Below are 18,340 nucleotides of genomic sequence, written 5' to 3' on the forward strand. Positions count from 1 at the left end.
GCTAGCAACTGGTTTTAACCAAGCCCTAAGCTCTGCTTCTTTCATGCAAGAGTCACTAAGGTTGCACTTTCGCACAGCTGAAGAATAAATCCGTTTAATATCTGTGGTACAAACCACAAGAGACTCGCTGCAATAACACGACACCGGCATGTAGATCTTTGTAGTCGTATTACAGCAAATTATATGTGGGAGACTGTTACTGTCACGGTAAGTGGTGTGGTGAAGCAGGTTGGAGGACCCAAACGCAGGACACAGAGTGGAGCAGGTATAGTTCGAGGGTTTTAATTAAACAAACCAAAAGCGAGCACACTTACAGGTGAGTGGCTGAATACAGAATCCAAAAACTAAGGTAGTCCAAACAGAGACCCAAAGGGAGCAGTGTAACACGACTGGGAGACACGACAAACAGGCAGACAACAGGAGACCTCACAGCAACTCCAGGAGACAACAATGATCCGACAAGGACAAGACAGAAACACCAGGTATATATACACAGGGACTAACGAGCAGGGCGGGAGCAACACAGGTGAAAGACATGAGGCTAACGAGGCAGAGAGAGAGACAGCAGGGAAAACAGAGACAGACATGCAGAGGGATCACTGGGGTAACAGGCATGACAAGGGTTACTGAACACTGGACGACAGACAAGACAGAGACGGACATGAGTGAACCCCAAAACACAACAGACTATATAACTGATACTGGACACAGGACAGAACCCAAAACACTAAGACATAAACCGAGACACAGAACGAGGAGCTAAGACACAGAATACAGAGCAGACTAAACTAAAATAATGCAGACGAGGAACAAGAAGTAAATACTAAAACATAACCGAGGCACAGGACCGGGAACAAAGACAAACTAAAACACAGGACCAAGAGCTAAGATAAAAGACGAGACATAAACTACTAAGGACAAGGAACGAGAGAAACGGGCAAATAGACATATGAAACAATGGCAAAAACTCAAACTCACAAGGAAGAAACCACAACTCATAACAGTTACATGGACTTGGGAAATTTTTTTTTATTTTTTAAGACCTAGAACACAAACTTCAGCAAATTTAAGACTCTTTAAGGCCTTGAATTTTGATTTTGAAATTTAAGGCTTTTTAAGACTCCGCAGAAACCCTGTTTATGGTGGCAGCGCTTGTAGATTTGGGTCTCATAGAAGACTGGACTGTTGGCCTTGTAGGAGTTCTGTGCTCTGTGACTGTCCTTCTGGTTAGGAATATTTTAAGAGAAAGCAAAGATGAGAAATGAGGATAATAACAGAGAAAGACTTGGTTGTTGTAAAGCTTCTTCATTAAGCATAAACCCATAGGGATAAGAGCAGGAATAGATTTATTTTTTAGCAATTTAATTGAAAGCTGGTGTCATCGGGCACTAAACTGTGATGGATTATCTTTCTGTGGCAAGTTTTAAATCTCTAAAAGTAGATTTTTAGCTAAAAGAACTGACACCAAAAAGGCTGCCTGGAGCAAAGGAAATCAAGATGATACCGATCATGTGTAAAATGGTCTGCAAATTTAATTTCATGGACTAAAACTGCTGGTGTGGTTCTTTAAACAACTAAACGATTGGCACTGAACATTTGTAGGAAAATTGGATATAGAGATACAAGATAGGAAATATATGTTCTCCCAAAGCTACCAAGTACCAGTGCACAGACTTATAAAGATCTGATCCAGTCCTTGTCTGTGTCCCTCCCCCCCTCCACCTTCAGGCTTTCAGATCCGTTTTAATTTCCCACCATGAAAGTATAATGTTCAGCTCAGAGAAAACAAGGCGAAGTGTTTTCATTTGAGTCGATCCTCGATCCTCCGTCTCCCCAGACAGACGCCCCGAGGTCATTTTAATAAGGCAGAGAGAGAGTTCACTTTAAGTTTTAATCACTGAGTGTAAAGAAAAAGAGAAAGACAAGCAGAGGAGGTGCTGGTTTATCTTGTTGAGTCTGTCTTTTAACAAGAAATGTACTCTTTCAGGGAGGATTGATCAGTTCATTAAACCACAGTCTGACTTTTCTTTGGCTGCGATGACTGTAAGAGAGGAGCAGTTATTGTGTCCTTCATAAATTAATTAAACATCATCAGCATCTTCTGCACCTGTATGTCTCGTTAAACTGCCTGCAGAGTTTTCTTTTACGCATTTTGCACTCCCTTTAGTCCACTTTATCTGAAAACATACGTATCTATCTAACTACCTAGAGGCTCGACAGTCTGCTTTTAAACAGTTGGTTGCCCCCATTGTGTTTTTCATGACATACAAAGCAACTGAATCTTTATATCACATGTCACTTACAAATAGACTGTTACCTATCTTACGCCATGTCTTTCACTTGCAGGCGTTTCCTGTTCCAGTTCCTGTCCTATAAGTTCATTGAAAGTCTTAAATGCTTCTTCTTTCTTAAGCATAGCACATTTTTCAAACACTATCTGTCCCCATTACTGTAATCTTGTCTCTGTCTTTAGGTTGCGAGCTGTACGCGTTCTGCGGCGCTCTCTTCGGGATCTGCTCCATGATCACGCTGACGGTGATCGCTGTCGACCGCTACTTCGTCATCACGCGACCTCTGACCTCCATCGGGGTGTTGTCACGAAAACGGGCCCTCCTCGTCATCATGGCGGCGTGGTTGTACTCCCTGGGCTGGAGCCTGCCGCCGTTCTTCGGCTGGAGTGAGGACACACACACACTCTGTTATATGGGACCTTATTTGTTTATATGTTTGTTATCTGTTTGAACAGAGCCCTGAATCACACACACGATGTTTGTCAATTTAAAAGATCATTTTATAAAGTTACATGTTATTTTGTGTGAAAACAGTTGAGTGAACTACTTAACTCTCTTGTCTCGCACAATATACGTCACCAAGATGTTGCCGCGGTAATGCTAGCTAACGTTCATTGCTTGGTTGCTGCTAATTAGATAACGTAGCTTTGTTCCTCGCAGATATATATCTCATCTGATTTGTTTAATCCAACGACTCTCTGGCCTTTTATCACATCATCCTTTCATGGAAGTTCTTTGACGTTAGCTTCAGTCATTTAGAGAAAGAGTTACGTCACATACGCGACTTTTGGGTTTGTAGTCTTTGTAATTTTGTATTTTTGACTTTTTGTCTTATACAGTTTTAGATTAAATGTATATTATAAATTGACCATCATCGTGTGTAATTCAGAGCACAATTCAAACGGGATCAAAAAATTTGTTGTCTCTTGCCGAACATATTTTTTCCAAAGTAAGGTGGTGGTCCATTGGAAGGAGAGGGACTTAGGCTCTCCATATGTTACTCTCCTCTCCTTTGTATTTAAACTGGACCAGAACCTCATGATGGTGCTAGAGGAAAATAGGAAAAAGAATAATATAACATAAACCATACCGGCGTATGGTGTCTGTGCTCCAGTCGCCTATAGTTCATGTTCACACGCGCTACACGTGGTTTGTTTTCCTTCTTCACCCTCACCTCTCATTTCTACTAAGATATATGTAAATTATAACGTATTGAAACAGAAAAGCTCCTATAAATCCTTCAGGTTGAAAATGTTTCTGAGCAGAGGTCATGTCATAAATGTGCCATTTGCTTTTAGCAGTATGTGATTCTAAGATTGAGTTTTTTTATATTTATGAGGACATGTGGAGAATGAAAGAAAACATTTCTTCAGGAATCTTATTCAGGACTTGATGAGTTCCTGGGTTCAGGTCTGGAGCAGCTGGAGGTGAACGTAGGGTCTGTCAACCTTCTAACCCAATGTAAACGTGCTGTCATTTGAATGGAGTCTGGTATGTTGTTAAATCTTTAAATTTGATCATACGTTTTAACTTTTTCCCCTGGGTAATTCTTTGTCATTCATTTCCAGTGACGGCTCTCAGGGGCCAGACAGAGGCCAGCGGCTGTTTTGGGACAAGCATGAAATTAAACATTAATAATTAAAACAAAGTAGGACAATGTGTAATTTTACAGTTTCATAGAAACAAATATTATTCAATCTTTGATCTCTTAGACAACAGATGAAAATTCACACCAAAAAGAAACAATGCACACATCATATGCATGACTTACACATGTTCCCGATGTATTTCCTTCATATATATATATATATATATATAGTACTAGAAAGAGTACACTCTAATACAGGAAAAGATCAGAACTTTTTGTAATGATAAAACACTGACAATAAAAACATTCACGCATCTGAAAGTTTATATTCACATTGAAAAATATCACTGACTGTTTCAAATACACAGCTTACACAATCTTACCTACAAAAAATGTCATTTACTCTTTGTCTATGAAGATTCTCAGTCATCTAGGTCATAGTTAACGAAGGTTAAAATCAAGGGCAACTGGACTTATGTGAAGATACTGGAAGACGTTTCGACGTCTTCTAGTATCTTCAACCAAGTCCAGTTGCCCTTGATTTTAACCTTCGTTGGACAATTACTCTTTATTTTCCTCTTTATACAACAAAGCAAAACAAGAAAGAGGACATTTTCACAAGCACATAGCAGCACATCTGCTTCATTTACAAATCACACAAAGTCAACAATACATATAAATCTGGACCAATTTTAAATAAATCAGTGCTGAAGGCAGAAATAGCAGAACAGCCTCAGTGTTTATACAGTATGTGGTCTCTTGGCTGTGTTCTTGTTAAGGAGATAAACACAGAGAGACATTTAACCACGAGGAAACGTTTTGTTTGCATGTTGACAGACAGAAAACACTGCAGCTGATATCATTAGCAACACGCAACAATTTATTTCTATAACGCTATTTCTCCTTATTTGTTTCATTTCAGTGATGTTAGCTGAAATGAAAACGGATCAAACTGATGCCGAAATAACTACAATATGATGCAGATTTGTTAGACCTATGAATTTATGCTTTGTCAGGTCTGTCAGCAGGACAACAACTTCTAAATTGTTTGTTTTCTGAATGTAGTTTGGATTGATCAGGGCTACGCTATGCTAACTTGTTCACAGTAAAGTACAACGATAGCTGGTATAAAGTTACAGACACATGTTTTCTGAACTCTCCAGGTAGTTCAACTTCCTCGCTTTCTTTTCTCCAAGTAACGTCCAGATTTATCCGGTTTTGATATAGTGTAGTCCAACAGAGCTCTGGGTGCCAACCGACGCTAACAATACCAGTGGAACCGCAAATGCACGGAAGCTAGCTGCTGACAAGCGTAGTTGTCAGAGCATAATCCAGACGGGGGTTTATTTGTCCAAAAGCTGCAGCGCTGCTCCCGTCTCTTTCTTCTACACTTCCCCGTAGTTTAGCAGCTCTCCGTCGGCCAGCGGCGTCAATAACCCGCTCTGCTTGGTCCTCTCCAAACAACGCTCTCAAGCCGTCGGTGACGTCCGGACAATCTCAACGCTGATAGGCTTTTTGCAACATAGCTCCATGCAAATTTCACACTCAAGTTAAAAAATTTGCAACAAACGTATCTTCCGCACAGCCTGGAGCAAATTCGCAGGAATTCGTGACTTTGTATGTAATCAAGCCGCCCGAAACGCTGGATTCGCTTTCAGTGTGAACACAGCTTCAGTCATTCGCTTCCACTTCCGGCTCATGGAACCTTACTTTGGAAAAAAATATGTCCGGTAGTCAATGGTGAGAGACAACTTATTTTTTGATCCTGTTTGAACTGAGCCCAGAATTACACATATTATGGTGGTCCACCAGAATGGGAGGGACTTAGGGCGTAGTCACACTAGGCCCGGTTTCCGTGATTGTCCCTCCTCCCCACTCCACCGCTGGCCTGCGCTCACACTGCGCCTAACGATCTGAGCCGGAGCACGTTTAGGTCATCACTCAGTCAGTGTTTCCCATACATTGATTTGTTTGTGGCGGCCCGCAACAGTATCACCGCCAACCACCACATATTAATATGATCTATTTAAAATAGTACTTGATTGCAGAGTGCTGCGTATATATTCGCGCAGCATTGTCTCCCTCTCTAAGTGTTGTCTAAGTGTTCGCTTACGACTGATTAAATGCAAACCGTTCTCCCTCCCAAGTGTTAATGTATGGTGAAGACCCCTTGCACTGGCAAAACTCTTTAGCGTCATTGTTAAAAGTAAGCATGGCGGCTGTGGCTCAGGAGGTAGAGCAGGTTGCCTGTTATTTTGAAGGTCGGAGGTTCAATCCCAGGCTACATGTTGAGGTGTCCTTGGTCAAGATACAGAACCCTGAATTGCCAGTTCTGTTTGAGCACTTAGGCTCAGTGAGTGGATGTAGTGTAAAAGCACTTTAAGTGGTCGAAAAGACTAGAAAGGTGCTATACGGAGCATTTATATAAATAACAGAAATGTAAGGAGGTGGTTGGGTGGACATAGTTTTATTGTCTAAAATTATCCAAATTCACTACTTTTATTTTGAAAGACTTCTAACCAGATGTTGCATGTTTATTCTTGTTAACTTAACGGCGCGGAGCCCTTCACGTGCAAAAATAACACTAAATGGCTCCAGTGACGCCAAGAGGTCAGAACCTGCCCTCCCTTTTCTTCCTCTCAGTCTGTACGTCTGTGTTTGAACAGAGCGTGAAATGTGTGGCCGTGGCAACAAGAGTGTCCAGATGGGACATTAAAACTCTCTCTCTGTGTGTGTCTGTTTATGTCTCTCGCCCCTCAGGTGCCTATGTCCCAGAGGGCCTGCTTACTTCCTGTTCGTGGGACTACATGACCTTTACCCCGTCGGTGCGAGCGTACACCATGCTGCTCTTCATCTTCGCCTTCTTCCTGCCGCTCTTCATCATCATCTACTGCTACCTCTTCATCTTCCGCGCCATCCGCAACACCAACCGGTCAGTCATCGTACGTGTGTTTGGCAGGGCTTGACATTAACTTTTTTGAGCACTAGCCAGTGTGGTTACTAGCCCCATTTTTGTTGTTGGAAAATTAAGATTTATATGATTAAAGTTGACTATGTAAAGCTCCTTTTTGTTTGAAAACATATAGTCTATTAAGATAAACACATAAAAGAGTCGCTTCGTATTGACAGATTCAACGTTTATAGGTTTATTCTTGTTTGACTAAAGTCTGGATGTCATATTTGGCGCACCTTTAGCGGCGGCACTGCAGCTGTGAAACTCATATCACTCAAATCACAAAACTCACACGGACTAATAATAACAACAAACGCACCAACATACATATACAGTTACAACCCCAGACTTACTTTTGTCAGCTGTTTTCTCAAGTTCTGGGCCTGTAAAGCATGGGAGTGCATTTGGTCACAGGAATGTTGATGAATATTCACTGTTTTTATCAATATTTCAATGTTTTGGAAGCTTAATATTATTTGGAACGTGGTTGTATGGGCAGAAATAGTGTTTTACAATACCAGTGAACATATTAACAGTAAATATTCACCTGGTATATTTTTGAAAAAGTGTGTAATAACTGTTGTGTATTAGATTCTTTTCATCCAATTTACAGTTAAAGGTGTATTAGAAGATATTCTGTTGAACTATAATGAATTGGATGATGGTTTTGATGGTGATATTGCTATTAAAATATAAATTTTATACCAGGCGAGGATGAAAATATCCTTTTACTCTTTATTAGCAAATTAAATAGGTTCATTTACAATTGATCATATTACGTAGCTTCTGACCTTTCAAAGGAGACCAGAATTATGCATTTAGGCCTAATGTTTGAGGAGTTATAGTCACACGTTAGAGCTACAGTATTAGCCTGATGTTGGTTCACGCTAATTGCCGTGTTAGTTGTAGTGGGTCACTTACCATCCAACAAGCTAATAAACAAGCCACCAAACAGGTTAAGTAACATTAATAAAGCTAACAGAGAGCACTCACGGTAATCATTATCGTTTTTGTTGTGACTAATTTATGAATGAGTATTATCTGTATTAAAGAGAAAAAACTCAATGTTACTTTGAGATCCACAACTACTATAGAGATCTTAACTTTGGTCTCTTCAAACCGGACTTGTGTGTGTCAGTGACATAAGGGGGAAAGCAGGAAGTGGATCAAACCACTGGGAGGCAAAGGAGAGGGGGCTCAAAATGTTTCTAAACCTAAAACGCATTTAGTTTTCCCCTTTTGTGTTTGTTTTGGTTAGTATTATTATATAAGTTACAGTACATGTGCACGGTGTCCCCACAGGTGTAGCGCTACAGGTGTGTGTGTGTCTGTGTGATTTCAGGGCCGTGGGGAAGACAAACGGCAGCATTCACAGTCATGGCAGCGGTCGAGACTCCCACCGGATGCACAATGAGTGGAAAATGGCGAAGATCGCTCTGATTGTCATCCTGCTCTACGTCATCTCCTGGTCGCCGTACTCCGCCGTTGCTCTCACCGCCTTCGCCGGGTAAAACAAGACCACCGCCAGACGTGTGCTGCTTACAGCAACATCGATAAAATCACAGTATCACAGCTTCAAACCTGCAGCCGCCAAATTCAAATGTCGAGGTCAGGGATGGTCTTTAGCTGCAGTTCCTCTAATGACCACTAGATGCTGCTCCAAGAAAACTAATTTTAATGAAATGAACTGGAAAAATACTCTGCTAAAAGTAAAAGTACAAAATAATGTAAAAGTACTTATCATGCGGAATGGCTAATGTAAGAGAAATAAATTATTATTATTATTGATGCATTAATGTGTTCATCACTTTAATGTTGCAGATGCAAAGGTGGAGCTAGTTTCATAGTTTTTATACACTGCTGGGTAGCTTGTGTATTTCACCAAGGGACCAATAAAGTCTTAATCGTAATCAGTAATAATACAAACTAATTTATTAGTTGATTATATTTTTACTATATATTGTATTATTCATCTAAATCTGCAAAGTAACTAAAGCTGCCGGATAAAAGTGTAATATTTCCCTCAGAAATGTGGAAAAGTAGAAAATAGCAGAAAACAGAAATGGTTAAAGTACAAGCTGGGGGGAGAATGGACGTGTGGTCCCCTCCGGGAACGTGAACTTGACCCCGCCCCCCTACGGTGCAGCTGAAGTGTCCGTTTGCAAAGGTTCTTGGTCCTCACTGTGTTGTTGTTGTGTTTCAGGTACGCAGACATATTGACTCCCTACATGAACTCTGTGCCCGCAGTCATCGCCAAGGCCTCGGCCATCCACAACCCCATCATCTACGCCATCACGCACCCGAAATACAGGTAACATGCTGCCCTTGATTTTAACCTTCCTTGGATATCTGTGACCTGGGCGACTGAGAACCTTCACAGATTCCTTACCAAGGTCATTGTAGTTTTGCATTTTGTCATTAGTTTTTATTTTTATTCTGTTTTGACTTTACAAGTTCAGTTTAGTTTTTAAAGCAGGTTTGCTAGTTCAGTCTAGTTTATATTTTTAGAAAATGTTAAGTTTTAGTTTAGTTTTTATTAGCTTCACTGTTAGTTTTAGGGAGATTTCACACCTGCCTCATTTAGTTCGGTCGAATCGCACCAGAGTTCGTTTTCCCCCTTGGCGCAGTTCATTTGGACAGGTGTGAATGCAGAAATTTGGACGGACTTTGTGGGATTTTTCCCCTTGAGAAACGTTCCACATATTTCTTCACCATCCACTGCGAGGCACTTGCTCTTATCAGTGACAAAGTGAAAGTAAGCCCAAATTACTCTGCCGCTTTCTCCCGACTTTGCTGCCACTAGACTTCATATCCAACCTGAAATACTAAGCTTATGTCGACCCTATTAGACATTTGCTCTGTAATTTTAGTTTATTGTTGTTCTGCAAACAAAAAAATACAGTTTACGTTAGTTTGATTTTTTCGTTAAGACTCATTTTCTTTTTTGAACCTTTTTATTGAACATTTTAAGTTTTATGCAATAAAAGAAAGAGGGGGAAAAAGGAATTAATAAAATAATAGTGGAGGAGTGCAGATTCACCCGGCTGTGTTTCTAAAAAAAATGTGTAACCTTCTCTAAAGCCAGACAATAGTTAAGTCTATTCACCCATTGTGATTGGCTAGGAGGATCCACAGCAGTCCGTTTGACAAAAATAATTTTTGGGCATCCCAAAGACATGAGCTGAATGGATGAAGTTAAACTGCAGATTCAGTAATCTCCCAGTAGTTCCATTATAGGGGAGGAGCCATATTCCATATTTAAGACTTTAGTGAGTATTTTCTATGGCCTCCCACCACGGACCTAGTTTTGGGCATAACCAAGCCATATAGAAGAAATTTCTGGTTCTTGCTTCTGAAGCTCCAGTTTTTAAATCAGGAGTGTAAAAGAATGTGTTGGAAACTATTTTTCAGATTTTGTATCTAGCACTTATCTTTGTGTGCGCCCTGAGGCAGTAAGGACCATTGATTATCAAATTGTGTTGTTTCAAGATCTGTGTCCCATTTCCCTCTGAGCAAATTGGTGTTAGCTTTATGCTGTGTGCTAACAATAAATCACAGGCCACTGAAATGTTTACGTTGGATTCCTTGGGTTTGTAATAAATTGTGAAAGCTTTGTTTTTTCCAGGGATCCGAACGTTTAAAATGTCTCAGCTGTAGATATCCATGTGTGTGGCAGGTATTTGCTAAGTCATTAAATTGCTGGAACAGCATCAGTCTGTCACAGCTATGTAGGTCATCAAGCTCAGTTATATTTTTCTGGGCACACACACTTGAAAATCCTGATTTTACTGGACAAATTCTAGAAAAGGGTTAGACATACTGTTACAGTTATGTGGTGATAGGCAGGGTTGAGCAGGTTGGAGGACCCAAATGCAGGACACGAAAAGCCAGCAGGAACAGTTCAGAGAAGGGTTTTAATATAACAAAAGGCGAGCACACTTACAAACAGAGTGGCTGTCCAACAGAAATCCAAAAAGGGTGAAAACCAGAATCCAAAAATGAGCAGGGTAACAGGAAGACACAGCAAGTAAGGCTGAAGACACAAGAACAAACTGCAACACTGGGTGACAACAAACAATGACCCATCAAAGACAAGACAGAAACACCAGGTATATATACACGGACTAACGAGCAGGGCGGGAGCAACACAGGAGAAAGACATGAGGCTAACGAGGCAGGCAGAGCAGAGAGGAGAACAGAGAGACAGTCAGGCAGAGGGATACTGGAGGGAATAGACATGACACAGGTTACTGAACACATAACAGATCAGAGGAATAAATATAAATGAATCAAGACACAAGCAGACACATCCCCACTGAACTAACACCAACAAGGAACACAGACCGAAGTGAAGCGAAGTAAAACACTGAACTGGAAACTAATGCATCAAGAAGACAGACATGAGTGACAGACAGAGACGGACATGAGTAAACCCCAAAACACAACAGACTATATAACTGATACTGGACACAGGACAGAACCCAAAACACTAAGACATAAACCGAGACACAGAACGAGGAGCTAAGACACAGAATACAGAGCAGACTAAACTAAAATAATGCAGACGAGGAACAAGAAGTAAATACTAAAACGTAACCGAGGCACAGGACTGGGAACAAAGACAAACTAGAACACAGGACCAAGAGCTAAGATAAAAGAGGAGACATAAACTACTAAGGACAAGGAACGAGAGAAACGGGCAAATAGACATATGAAACAATGGCAAAAACTCAAACTCACAGGGAAACAACTACAACTCATAACACATACTAGGCGTGAGTAGACACACAGAGGTCCTGTTCTAAATGATGACTGACTTTACCCCATACTTTAATTGACTCAGTTGTGTTTGAGTTATCTGTGTATTGTTTTAAATCTCTGTTAATTTTTGTTTTCAACCCTCCTCAAAATCCCCTCTTGATTTAATCTGCCAATTTTAGTTTTAAACACTCTCAGAAGAGGATTAATGATCGTCCTTAGAGAAGAAAAACATCGACAACATACAACCTAAAGCTCGGCGGCAGGCTCTCACCTGAACCTATTTGTTCATTAGTATCTGAATTTAGTTTGACTCCAGCTAACCTGCCTGTTATTCTGCTCAGTGGACCGTCACACTGTTTGAAGATTGATCCAATCAGACAAGGCGCTCTAACAACTGAACCAATCGCTGCTCAATTAACCTGAATGTTAACTGGGCTGGAGACAATCGAACACACACAATGGACTGATGCAGAACACCTGACCTTGTTTTAAAGTGTAAGAGAAAACAGCTTGTGTAACTCTAGGTGTTTAATACAACATCTGTAACATTATGAAGGAAAAGCAGAGAGCTGTTTGATGCTTGAAGCTTTAAATTCTATATTCAAACAAAAAGCAATAAAATGGTTTAGTTAAAGTCCTGTTTGGTGGCTTTTATTCAAAAGTCAAAGCTTATAATGTGACATCTAATAAACAAATTTACAGGGTTAAACTATACACAGCTAGCTACTGTTCGTAACAGCTGTCCGTAATTCATCCTCAGCACTGCGTCACTTTAGAATACCGTGAAACTTGACTTTGTACCCTGAATACTTCAACATTTTGGAAAATAGTGTTATGTTAGCGATATGTTCAGGTGGATATCAATCTCATGTGTGTTCAGTGCAGAGCTGGAGTCAGGGTGTGGTTAGCCTAGCTTAGCATAACAGCTGGAAGCAGGAGGAGGCAGCAAAATGCACCAACCAACACCTGTAAAGATCACAAACAGAAATATAAATATATATATATATAAATATTGTGTGCAGGCACTACTTCTTGACAAACAGCGGAAGATCCGTCTGCCCACAACTTCAGTACAGTTGCCGGTTACAGTCAGTGAGAATAGACTTTGGTTTCGACCTGTAGGCACGATGCTTGCTCATGGGCTCTTCTGTCGAGGCGTAACGTCTAACCGGTGGAGCTCTAGAGCTTATGGGAAGTGGTGTTAGTTTTTTATCTGGACATGTGGAGTGAACCACACACCACTGAGTAAAATGATGTTCCAATGCCTGATTTTAAGTTATTTGTGTTATTGAAAATGCTGCTGGTATGAAGTTTTCTACTGGATCAGAAAACGGAAGTTATCTTGGAAGGAGGCACCTGCTCCCGTTGCCTAACAGTAGAGTCAACCTCTTAACCAACGAAGAACTGATCAAAGCTTCAATCCAGCCTCAATCTCTGGATCTCTCTGTGTCTGTACAGGTTAGCGCTAGCCAAGTACATCCCATTCCTCGGCGCCTTGCTCTGCATCCGTCCTCGTGACCTCCGCTCGGCCAGCAGCAGCTTCATGTCGACGCGTCGCTCCACGGTGACCAGCCAGACCTCCGACATCAGCAGCCAGTTCAGGCGGCAGAGCAACGGCAAGTCCCGCCTCTCCTCCATCTCCGACAGCGAATCGGTAAGCTCAGATCCATTTGGCGCTCAGGTGTGTGTGCACCGCTGTGCGAGTCAAAGAGTGTGTTTTTTTTTTCTCTGCAGGGTTTGACGGACACTGAAGCTGACCTGTCCAGCATGGGCTCCAGACCAGCCAGCCGCCAGGTCTCCTGTGACATCAGCAGAGACACCGCCGAGCTCCCCGAAATCAAACCCTCCTTCAGCTTCAAGTCCAAGATGAAGAACCACGACTCGGGCATCTTCGAAAAGGTAAACACCTTGCCAGCTCCTCCCATGGGTTACCGCTGGCTTGATTTGCCGCAGGCCTGCAGTGTTTTATCGTGTTTGTCAACAGATTCTTACTCCTAAGCCGCTTGGTCAAGACCCTTGGCGTTGCTTTTTAACGCCCTGGGTACCCTTTAGTGACGTTTTCAACATTTAAGGCTCTACGGTTTGTTTGAAGTTTGAAACAAAATAAAACTAGTGATTAATGTTAAACATCACAAATTGGTTAGGTTCAGGAAAACATCATAATTTGGATTAAAATAAATAGTTACTAACAGTACTTATGCAATTTTACTAAAAACAGTCAATGTTGACTAGCGACTGAGACCAAGTGTTTACTGCGGTAATAAATCAGCTGAGAAGTAGCCTCATTTTCTTATTGACTTCGATAAAATCACACTACTTTCTGCAGCCAGTGGAGTCGCCCCCTGCTGGCTGCTAGAGAGAATGCAGGTTTAAGGTGCTTCAGCACTGGCTTCACTTGTGAGAGCCAGAGGTTTCCCCCGGGCTCAAATAACAGCCAATCCAGATGATTGACAGGTCCCGGTGTCAGGATCTGACCAACTGAAGGGGACGATGATAATAATAATAATCTTTATTTTTAGAGCACTTTTCAAAACCCATGTTACAAAGTGCTTAAACAAGCGCATACAATAAAACACAGATTATAAATACACAGAAAAGGCAAGAAAAGACATAAGAAACACAAAATATAGTTAAAAGAAAAGAAAAAATATATTAAGTAGAATAAAATTAAATCAACAAAAATCAGAAAAGGCTCTCCTATAAAAGTATGTTGTAAGAAGGGACTTAAAAGAGTTCACTGACTCAGCTGACCTGATGGGCAAACATTTTAACATGTCTCAAAGAGATAATTTGCACAGCTGGAGTCAGATTAAACAGCAGATTACCACAGCAGGACACCCACAAGTGTTTTTCAGAAGGCATTTTACCCCTCATGTAGATCATTATCGCTGCATTCAGCCGGTGAGGAGTAGTGTGTGTGTCTGGTGAAAGCAGATCTGTGCAGCTCCAAACACCAGAACATCTTTTTTTAAAACACCGTTGTTAATCTGCTGCTCTGTGTTTCATATTTTCTCTGCTCAATGTGCTTTTCAGCTCGGACGAGAAAATCCTCTTTTCCTTTTGATCTATCATTGAATCGAAACGGTCGCTCGGGTTTTTAAAAGTGTTTTAAAATTCTGCAAAACAGATTAGAGTTTAATGACTCTAGTTTCCTGCTTTACTCACTTATACTTTCGATGAAAATCTAAATATATTAAATTCTTTCCTGGGATTTAATGTGACAGGAAGTGGTGCAGAGGAGAATCTCCATCATGGCTGCAGCCGGATGCTGGTTAATCAGTCTGATAATCACTGGCTCCCGTTCATTTTTGTGTCTTTTTTGCAGATGTCCGGTGACACTGATATCTCCATGGCAGGAGTCAGTGAACGCGGCAGCATCCCAAACGTAAGTACTGTCCAGCTGTCCACACAGCGGATCTTAATCTGAAGTTATGAAAGCAAATATAAAAATATTAATCTGTGAGTGGTGTTTTCCGTCTCTTATTTACCCACTTTGAGTGGTTTACTTCGCGGCTCTGAACTGTGTTTCTAAGCTAATTTAGCCTTGCTAGCTAATGTAGCTTTCATTGGCGCAGGCGAGAGAGACACCATCGGACACAAACAAGAGATAATTTCTCCTCTGTGTGTCAGCTGGAAAATGCATCGTCTCAAAGAACTCCGAAAATATTCAAGCACATTTTTGTTCCGCTGTCACTTCTCATAAAACTGTCAATATTCGAAATCTACACAGCTGATTTCTCACCTCAAAACTTCTCAGAAGTGGATTTAGTGATGAAATTCCATACGAAAACTGTAAAATATAAAACTTTCTGTTGCTGGCCTCTGTCTGGCGCGTGCAATGATGATGCAGTGAATAGTCAATATTCTCTCTGACTAATCAGCAGTCTGCTGTGTTTTCACGTCACATTTTAGTTTCGCCTCAGCACGCTTGGAACCTCGACGGAGGTTATACAAAAAAAATTACCTGGTAGCAGGTACAGGTACAACTTTTCCACAATGGAAAACCAAAAAAAGGCGAGTAGAGTCGAGGTGAGTCGAGGTGAGTCGAGCTGGTACTGTGCAGTGGAAAAGGGGCTTTATAGACAATGATGTATTGCTGCAGATTAAACTACGGAACAGGATAAAGAGTTTGAATGAGCTTAACCTTCAGCAGTAAAATGCAACATCCACATTAATGCAGCAGGAATATTAATCCAGAAACATTAGATATAATGGTGAAACACTGACCGGAAACATTTTTCTGAGTTGAGTACCTTTAATTTCATACTCGAAGTACATTTATGCCTGGTACACACTAGAGGTCAGCTGGTTGTTCTTGTGTGCTGTGTTTTGCACAGAAAAACAAAAGAAGAGAATCAAACTGTGGATGAACTCGAGGCTGAGAACAGGGAATGAGCAGGTTTATACACTTTTACGTTTTATAGTGCGAGTAGATGCACAACACGCTGGGACTCTTTCCACTCACCTTTCTCTCATTGGCCGTTGCAGGTTTCCGGAAGTTAACTGATTTGGAATTGTAATATTGACGATCCGTAACTGGGGAGCCTTAAGAGTATGTCTATAAACCCTCCCACTACAGGATTATTTGGGCCAATAATCTGTTCATCAACCAGCCTCAGCTTTGCGAATCGGACCCAGTATTAGCCTGATTGTCCTCTAGTGTACAGCCAGCATGAGCTCATAATACTTAAGGGTTTTAAAGCATTAGTGGAGTATATTCACAGTTTAGTATTAGTACTTTTACTGAAGTAAAGGATCGGAATACTTCTCCCAAAGCTGGACTTGGTGGATTTTTTGAATACGTACAATCTGTTAATCTTAATAAGTTAAAAGCGATAAATTCTGAAATTAAATGTTGAGCTGGATTTCCTGTTTGACAGAGCGGGGATCTTGCAGAGGGACACGTGACGAGAAGCACGATTGGTCGAATCCCGAGCATCGTCGTCACCTCTGAGTCCAGCCCCTTTCTTCCCATCAGTCGAAAAGGTTCCAGCACTGCCCGCTCCAAGACAGCCAACAACACAAAGGCGGGGTCTGGGTAGAGCCCCGCCCCCTCCAGCTGATCACCTGCAGCCACCTGACCAGCTCACGTCCAGTCAGATAATTAGAAGTGTAGAGTTCAAACACACTGAAGAACACACGAAAGCCATTTGATCAAAGCAAACATGACGGTGTTGGGTACGTTGGGGACTACGTCAAAGATTTATTGGTAGTGGACAGAATTACTCCTGATAAATGTCAAAGAACGGCTGTAGCCATGATTAATATAGACTGCGACCAGTACCAACTGAACCAAACAGCACTTATATTTTTGTCCCAACTAACGTGTATTAGGTGTTAAGTTGTCAAGAAGACTGTAATATGAAAATGTTTCTTATGCTACTTAAGTAAACAAGCATTGGAGGGTGGAATGTTTTTTTTTACTTTAACCCAAAAACATAATTTTCCTGCATCTGATTCCATCCCAAAATCCCAACTCGTCACATAAGGACGCTTGGTCAAGACCCTTGGCGTCACTTTTTAACGCCCTAAGTACCCTTAAGGGTTTTAGGGTCTAAACAATAGATATGTAACGTCCGGTCAAGTTAGCAACAATAAACACGCAATGTTAGACTTTCACAATAATGGTATGTGTTAACGTTGCGAGATGTCGCAATTTTAAACGGCACGTTGTTGACAAACGTTAATGGTTTGGGTTAAAATAACCGCGTTACTTACGTAACTTGACTTTCTTAAATTAAGTAACATACTTATGCAACTAACATAACCTACATAATTTAAATAAAAAAATTCAATTGTACTTTTTGTTTCACACGAGCAACGAACACCAGTCCCCTGGTTGAAAGTCCGGTTTCTGGACTACCTCCTTACTCAGACCTTTCTGTTAAGTATCTACACCTACCTTTAGCGGTCAAAAATTATGCTACGTTCCCCCAGTGCATTGAACGATGACGTTAAGGGGCTCCCCAGTGCATTGGGTTAGGGGTAGGGTTAGCCCTAGATGCCAACAGGACTTGGCCATGTATCTTATGTGATGATGTTTATGTGTGACTTGGGAGTAGAATGGCTTGCTATCCCTGATTCAGATGTAAACAGATGTAAGTTTTTTTTTTCTCTTATCATTTTATTTTTCTCTTCAGGTGAGACGGGTTATGGTCCCTGAGCCTTTTAACAAACATTTTCATTTGTTTCAGGACAAGGAAATTATTAATATGAGATTTTTCTACAAACCCTGTGGATTCCTGTTTGTGTGCTTGTTGTGTTTTGCTTTTGATTTGTTTTTCTGTCGTTTCCCAGCTCAGTCCTACAGAGACATGTGACAGGTGGAAAGTTGTTGTTTGGTTCTTGTGAGTAAGAACTTAGATTACATAAAAAAACAAATTCAAAACCCAGCTCTCAATTTGACCGTTGACTGACTAAACCCCATCACAGCTCATAGCTAACAGTAACCTTACTAGGAGTGGTTGATCCGTCAAGTCTTGTAATTTTCCGCATGGTGAAGAGGTGTACATGTGGCTCTGTATACTCTAACCCACTCAAACAATATAAAAAGGTACGAGTAAAGGTGTAAGGAATGGGATTAAACTGTTAAATCTAACCTAAGATGTAAATGAGCATGTCCAGCTGACTACCTTATGCTACTATAAAAAGTAGTAAACCTAAGGCATTTTTTTTAGCATTGCATTATTTTGTGGCATTACACGTTGCATTATCCACTGTGCTACTCCTGGAGTGCAGGCTAACGTT

General features: G+C 41.0%; 1 protein-coding gene across 1 annotated transcript in view; it reads left to right on the forward strand.

Moving 5' to 3' along the window:
• The window catches only part of LOC119913464 (melanopsin-A-like), a 61,649-nt gene extending 44,939 nt beyond the window's left edge, over nt 1–16,710 (forward strand). Inside the window, exons 5-12 of the mRNA XM_038732893.1 lie at nt 2,474–2,677; nt 6,640–6,811; nt 8,175–8,339; nt 9,036–9,143; nt 13,052–13,247; nt 13,328–13,492; nt 14,919–14,978; nt 16,474–16,710. Of these exons, the coding sequence (XP_038588821.1) occupies nt 2,474–2,677; nt 6,640–6,811; nt 8,175–8,339; nt 9,036–9,143; nt 13,052–13,247; nt 13,328–13,492; nt 14,919–14,978; nt 16,474–16,635 (1,232 nt within the window). The 3' untranslated portion in view covers nt 16,636–16,710. The remainder of the gene's footprint in view (nt 1–2,473; nt 2,678–6,639; nt 6,812–8,174; nt 8,340–9,035; nt 9,144–13,051; nt 13,248–13,327; nt 13,493–14,918; nt 14,979–16,473) is intronic.
• Nucleotides 16,711–18,340: the final 1,630 nt, after the last annotated feature.

The sequence above is a fragment of the Micropterus salmoides genome, unplaced genomic scaffold (genome assembly GCF_014851395.1).
Source record: "Micropterus salmoides isolate LMB-PRFRI ecotype aquatic unplaced genomic scaffold, ASM1485139v1 Ms_hic_scaffold_2, whole genome shotgun sequence".
In the NCBI taxonomy this organism is placed as follows: domain Eukaryota; kingdom Metazoa; phylum Chordata; class Actinopteri; order Centrarchiformes; family Centrarchidae; genus Micropterus; species Micropterus salmoides.